This window comes from Poecilia latipinna, unplaced genomic scaffold (genome assembly GCF_001443285.1).
Source record: "Poecilia latipinna isolate Pla-1442-1.1 unplaced genomic scaffold, P_latipinna-1.0 Scaffold980, whole genome shotgun sequence".
NCBI lineage: Eukaryota > Metazoa > Chordata > Actinopteri > Cyprinodontiformes > Poeciliidae > Poecilia > Poecilia latipinna.
This window is the reverse complement of record NW_015113596.1, coordinates 394715-402091: the sequence shown is the minus strand read 5'-3', so window position 1 is coordinate 402091 and position 7377 is coordinate 394715. Positions and strand designations below refer to the sequence as shown.

Below are 7377 nucleotides of genomic sequence, written 5' to 3'. Positions count from 1 at the left end.
AACCCTGATTGGTTAAGCTGTACCAGAAGTCAACCGTAGACCAATCAGCGACTCTATGCCAGTGTTACGCCCAGCCCACTCATTCTGACGGGTAATGATGAACTCTTTAAAGTACATGTAGATACATAGTTATGATTTTTCAGACATTTCGATAAAATTATGAATGTTCTGCCCTTTTTGTGGTCCAAATAAGTGTCCATTAGATGAATTTTATCAGCTATTTATTCAGCCAAAAGATTGTTTGTTGCTGTATATTATATTTTTCAGCCTTAGAATCAGCAGCGGAGAATATTTTACCTTAAGTTACGTCCTGACATTAAAATATAAGCTATTTTCAATTGTTTGAGGAATCCTAACCTTGTGTAACCAGCTAAGCACACACTAACAAATTTAATTGGTTGATTATTGGCATATTTTTGAAAGCATTATTCAACAAACACATTTGCTTATTTAGAAAAAAAAAAAAAACTACTGTTCTTCAGGTAAATTAATAATGGTTCTGATGGATACAAATCTCAAGTATAAGGCATTTTTAAGGGGACAATGGAGCCAGTAGTGAAATCATAACAGCTTTTACAAATGTTACTATAACAACTGGTAAATAGGCACAAACTAATCTCAATGTTTTTCAACCTTCTAACCCTTAAACGCTGAGGATGGTGAGTCATGATGGTCATGAAGATCTTCACATGGTCCGGGCGAATGCTGTGATTTTTAAGCCACGCCCCTTTAGCGCCACAATCTCAACCGCGTGCTCTGAAAGCACACAGGTCCATCATTTTGTGATGTCAAAGGATTCAGTTTGATACAAGAGGTTTATGGCTACATGTTTATTGAGAAGCTTTGATCTGAAATGTTTTCAGAACATTTAGCTAATAAAGAAAAAGAAAAAAGAAAAAGAAGCTCTTTCTAAAATCTGACAGGGCACTTTTCTGTGTGACGTTTCCTGCAGGTGGACTGTTCATGCGCTCCACAGTGCAGGAGCACAGCGCCTTTAGGTTCGCTGTCCAGCTCTACAACACCAACCAGAATGTGACAGAAAAACCTTTTCACCTCAATTATAATGTTGACAACTTGGAGTCCTCGAACAGTTTCTCTGTCACGCATGCCTGTAAGTAATCGTCTGTTTGTTTGTTGTTGTTTTTTTTATATTTTCTTCTCTCAGTTATGTTGTTTACATCCTGCCCTAGATGGATGCAAAATTACTGCGATTATTGAAGCAAAAACACAAAACAGCACAAAGGTTATGCTAAGCCCATCTGTGTTGCATTCAAAACAATTGCACAGAGGTTTATGAAGACACTCGTGGTTATAAAAAAAGAAAAAGAAGGGACTGAAACTACTGCCAAAACGTCTGGCGTGATTCCTTCGCTTCTCGCTTATGGCATCCAGAATCCTCCAGCTGGATTATGAAACCTGATGGTCTCTCACTGGCCAAGCAGCAGGCCTTCTTTTTGGAAACAAAGTGAATGAGTAAGTAAGAGAGTAAGCAGCTCTTAGATTGTCGCACTACGACCTAAAAAGGAACAATAAAAAGCATTTTAGTTTATGTTGAAGTAGGGAGATTAATTATATCTAGTGGGTAACGAAGGTCCACATCACAAACAAACTGAATATTTGTGCAATGTTCTCAACGTATTCAAATCGTGCTAAAGTGCACATTAAATAAACGAGGCTGTTAATAAATGTTTTAAAAAAATAGCTTTTGATATCTTAAGTTAAAACTTTTTTTCTTATTTTCCCTGCTAACTTCAATAGTTTAAATTAGAAATAATGACTTGGTTTAAGTTAGTTGCATCACTTAAAGGTTCAGATCTCCACTTCCTTATTGCTTTCACGGCTTATGGGTGGCTGTCCATGTTGGCATCCATGTCCGAAGTCATACAGTGTCTTGCAAAAGAATTCATAGCTTTTGAACCTTTTCATATTCACTGACATTAGAACCACAAAATGTACCATATTTTATTGAAATTTCATACAACAAACCAACATAGAGCTGCAATTTTTTAAAGGTATCTGTCGTCCAGATTTGTTCACCTGGAGACTCTAAATTATGCTCTTTTTTCTTTGACTAGGCCTGACTGTGCGTTCAGAGTCGTCGTGCTGGAAGCAAGCCTATTTTGCTTTATCCATCTTCCCATTAATTCAGCTTCCCTGTCCCTGCTGGGAAAAAAAAGTGTCCCCACAGCATGATGCAGCCACTGCCATGTTTATTTACTGGTATGGTGGATTCAGGGCTAAAGTAATGGCGTTAGATTATGAGGTTCAAATTCTGTCTTGTCTAATCAGAGTACCTTCTTCCACCTTGTGACAAACCACTTTCCACGGCTTTCTTCCAACAATACGTCTTCTTGCGTCTCTTCTATAAATGCCAGATTTGATGTCGATGAATTCTTTATTTCGAACGTATAAAAACACTAATGCTAACAGAGAAGAAAAATAATACGTAAATAAACACAGGAACAACACCAAAACACAAAACTAAAACTTTCTTATTCACTTTGAAAAGGAGTAGGAAGAAGCAGGTGCTCATTAAATCCTACCACTAACTGACTCATCCACTCTATACATTGTGCATCTCAGTCTGGAATGCAGAGTTTAAATACTTCCCACGTTTTAAATATTTATACGTATAATTTGGTCTCCATGTCACAATTACTCATTCTACAAATAATGTGGCATGTTCTTCCAATCCCAGCTTTGGATCTCTACACATCCTTCAGAGTTAAAGTGGATTTTATTTCAGGGTGTGAATATAAAGAGGGGTTTTGAATACACATGCATGCACGAGTAACAAAGGGATTTGAAAACACACGCGTCATTTCCCTTCCAGCTTGCTTGATTTTGATTTCTATTGATCTATCCCATGAAATCCCTGCAAAATATATTTTTGTAAGGCACCCTTGAGGATCACATAAGGTTCCCTCAGGACTCTAGCCTGTAGGTGTCTCTGTCTACATCTCTGAATATAAATAGCTCATTGTGCCATCCGCGTCCTGGTGAAATCTGCGTGGCAGTCTCCGCAAACATGATGGTTTTGATACGAAGGAGCGAGGAGCGTGACGCCGCCTGATAGCTGCACGACGTGCCCCCCCCACCCCCCACCCCCTGCAGGGTGTTGAGTCCTGTCTGGAGAATTAATCTGTTATCTCTCTTCCCACCAACAGCACTTAACACTTTACGCTCGAAGATCAGCCGCAGCTCTCTGAACTCTGTCAGCTGTCTCAGAGATGACTGCGAAAGCTAATGAAGTGAGAACGAGCCTGCTAAAAGGAAAGGGAAATTTGAACGCAGTGGCGCCTCCCCACATTCAGAACCCCCCTCCCTCCCCCCCGTCGGCTGTCCTGTAGGTGGACTGCTGTCGTATTGTCGGTAAGCGGTGGCGGTGCTCGCAAACTGCATTTTAGCGGAGTCTGGCGTGCAGCAGCAGCAGCAGCAGCCGGAGGGGAGCAATCGCTGCCACAGGCAGGTTGACACACTTTCACAGTCTCACGCCATGAAGCCGCCCGTGTTCCACTGCAACCTTGCTCCGTCGGCAGCTGAGTAATTACACCGAAGCAGCTGTTGGGTCAGTGCTCAGCTCAAGGGCACTTCAGCAGGAGGCGCTGAGGAAGACACGCATGTTACCTGCTGGGATCGTTCGGATCTGGTGGGGAACACGACGTTCCCCCTACACACCCCCGAATTAACACAGACTAAATCCAAACTCCATTGTGTTTGGAAGGAGGCTTATGGATTTTCCTTTTTAAGGGATCAGAGGGAAAACTGTGATAATCAGAAGGATTAATTTCAGCGTGATAAGCTGACGCAAGCTGAGGGTAATACTCACTAGTTGACAAAGAACATTGAGTGGCTCATTATGCAGACCAGCCAGGTCAGCCGGTGACTCCAAATAGCATCCAAGCTACACGGTTACATATGTAGCAGGCGCGATTGCATAATGGCCTGCTTTTCTTGGCAGGTGTTGATGTTTCCGATGGATGTTGTGATGAGGATCTGACACATATCTTATTTTGGCAAGAACTGAAGCAAAGTCCGAGCCGTGCTTTTTCCCACAACTCGCATCATCAATTGAGAAAAAAAAATATGAGCATGTGTTATGATGACTGAGATGTTAAAGAGGATGTTCAGTATTTTTTTTTTCTTCTTCTTGGAGACGTGAGAGAGAGAGAGAGGCAATAATGAAAGGGTCAGAGTAATTAGTGGTAGGTCAAAGCTAGTCCTTTGTTTTATGGATCTGGGTTGGAGTAAAAAACAGGACAGTGCCGCTCCTCACCCTCTTCCCTCCCGCCCCCAGCTGGGTCGGTACGTAATGGCTGTTACAAATCCCCGATGGCAAATGACTCTGTTGTTGCTGGCAGAGAGGATCAATAAGGTGGACGGCCGTCGTCCGGCAGCGGTGGCGTGTTTGTGTTTGTGCTCGACTCTGGCTTGTCCCCTAGTACGGAAAAATCAATTCACGCCAAACTTTTTTCTTTTCCTTTTAACCCCCTCAACTTCTCCCCTGAGCAGAAACACTTGCATTTTTGAGCTGTGACGGTTGGCTGCACATGTAAAAGTGACAATAAAACTATGAGGTCAATAGTGCACCGCAGCAAACAGTTCCCAGTTGTGACTGAATGAATTCTGACAAAGCAAACTTTGCTGTGCCGTATTGTCTCTCTGCCACCTATTTGTGACTGGAGAGAGGCTGCAGAACGTATTGACGTGACACGTTGCTGCAGGCTGGGACTGATTGCGTGCATAAAATTGGCAATGGGAAGGTCATATCCATTAAGACTAAGGTTAGGAGTGGAAAATACAAGAGAAAAGAGAGCTGGACGTTAGGTACAGAGCAGTATGGCATTCGTATGATAACAATGGATAAAGATAACTTGGTTTCAATGTAGTGATGAAAGAAAACATAATATGATCGGATTTGTTTTATTCCCTGAATTTTCTTAAAATAACGCAAGACTTTGCTTTTTCCAATACAATAAAGGTAGTTATATTTACATTGTCATAAAAGATATTTGCTGCAATAAAGACTTCTTCTGGTCAAACAAACTTTAATTAGCTGGTTAATTAGGCAGCCTCTCTGCTCATAGATTGTAGAATCAGCTGCTAGACAGACATGCTGCTTGTAGCTTAGCCTATTTAAATGCTGTGACCTTCAAAAGAGTGATGCGGGACATTCCTTTAGTTTCCTCTGTCCATGTTTGTTCTTGAACAGAAAATTTTCCAAATAAACACGTCGGAATGAACCTTTTTTCAACCAGCTTACCTGCAGTGCACAGCCAGAAATTCTGTACAAATGGTTAATTTCTTTTAAAAATATTGGTATAAATTGGAAACAGTAAACGGTATTTGAGGATCCTAAAGTGTTTGAGTTTACTGTTCAATTTTGTGTTACATGTTTTTTCTTATTTTTTTGGTATTTTATTGATTTTATTTTTTGAGCATAACACTGGCTCCCCATGCTTAGTTAAGCTAAGAGTTTTTCTGTGTCAATTAGTCATCTTCCCTCAGCTCCTCCAGTTGTGCTCTCCACGCAGCTGTTTCTTACACCCACTTGTTCCTGCGTCCACTAAGCATCAGGTGTTCAAGCTCTCTGCTGTCAGATTTCTGAGCTCCAGAGATTTTTTATTTTATCTTTAGACTCCTTTCCTTCCTCTGTTCCTCATCACTTCCTTTATGATCCTGCCTACTTCCTGTCTGTATTGGGGTCCTGTAAGTTCACAAAAGATGACCTCGTGCTTACTAAAAACAAACATTAATTTCTCATTTTTATTGCTGTATATCAGCCATGTCATTGCACAGCACAATAAAAGACATTTGTAGTTTTCAAAATTACATTTCAAAGCTATTTTTTTCAGGAAGGAAAGCCAAAATATTCACAGTGTTTCTTGCAAGAGTGTTTGTTCTAAGCTATCAATCCTCCCCCTGCCGTGACTCAACCAGTGTGCTGCCGTTCAGACAGAGGCTAATGTTAGAGCACTTCAATGTGTAGGCAACGGACAGTCCCACTAATGCAGCACAGACCAGTTCATGCAGCCAGATTCCCTCCTCCTCATCCTCCTTCTGCTCTTTTTCTTCTACATTGTTAACACTGTGCTCAATGCTTTGACTCATTAGCAGCCGTCCCCTGATTAAGACATTTTTAGTCTTTGCAGAAGTCGCATCCACATTAGCATGTGTGAAAGATGTGCACACAACTTTGATGGCGTAAGCTAATGGGGGTGTTTGCTTGATTAAAACTCTCCCCTCATACTTTGAAGTGTTTTGTGTTATTTGCATAATAGAAGCTGGAAGCAATGGGTAGAAGAATCACAGCAGGATATCATTTTTAAATAATCTCAATAGTAAATTTTAGGCCTAATAACTCAGAGAAAAGTACATAAATTTATATATCTAAAAAAAATGGCATCAGCAATTGTTATTTTGAACATCATAAGAGAAACATTGCTTCTACAAATTGTAGAAACACATTTTAGCTCAGTTTTAATGTGAAGAACTGAAAACATTTCCACAGATTCATCAGACTTTTAGATAATGACTATTTATGTTGAGCCAAGCTTGCTTGTTTTTACCAAAAGTAGATGAACAAATATTCAAGTTTGAAACGCCCCCATGAGAGTCAAGAGTCCTAATAATTTTACTAAAATCTTCAACTGTCTTTTTTTTTTTTTTATGAAGCTGTGACGCTACTGGACATGAAAAGATAAATTAATCATCTGATCTTGTTTTCTATTTTAGATTAGAGTTTTGGAACTTGTGAGGATATTGTAATATCTCATGGGCAAACATCGATAGACAATGCTTTACATAATTCTCTGTGGCAGTAAGTGAAGCAAAAACAAGCACGCTCGAGCGTAACCAAACAATATAAAACAACCCTGAATTCATCATAACCCTGGGAACTCATGTGAACCGACAGTCATGAATGATGCATGAACATCAGAGACGAGGTTGTCAAACTGTTTGGCATGAAGGAGAGCAGTCCTTGTGATAGCTTCCATCCTAATCCCCAGCTAGACCGCAGTGATAATAGCGGAAGCACACAGAAAATATTTACTCACTTTGGTTTTCCGCATAGTGCCGAGGTCAGTAGGAAAGAAAACATTTGGATTTGGGATGCAATGGTCGTATTTGGTGGTGATCATGTTTTGACTTGAAGAGTCATACATCATGTAGCTGTTTTTAGCTTACCTGTCGAGATTGTTATAACAGTGATTAGCACTGCTAGCATGACGAAGGAAGCAGCCTCATAGGCTACGTTCACACTGCAGCCTGAAGTGACCCAATTCCGATTTTTTGTCAAATCAGATTTTTTTTTTTTTTTTTTTTTCCATGGGGGTTTCCCCTTCCAAAAAATATTGGGCCCTTTTTTTTTTTTTT

General features: G+C 40.4%; 1 protein-coding gene across 1 annotated transcript in view; it reads left to right on the top strand.

Moving 5' to 3' along the window:
• The window catches only part of LOC106958368 (glutamate receptor 3-like), a 42874-nt gene that overhangs the window by 4238 nt on the left and 31259 nt on the right, over window positions 1-7377 (top strand). Inside the window, exon 2 of the mRNA XM_015050229.1 lies at window positions 953-1111. Coding sequence (XP_014905715.1) covers window positions 953-1111 — 159 coding nt within the window. The remainder of the gene's footprint in view (window positions 1-952; window positions 1112-7377) is intronic.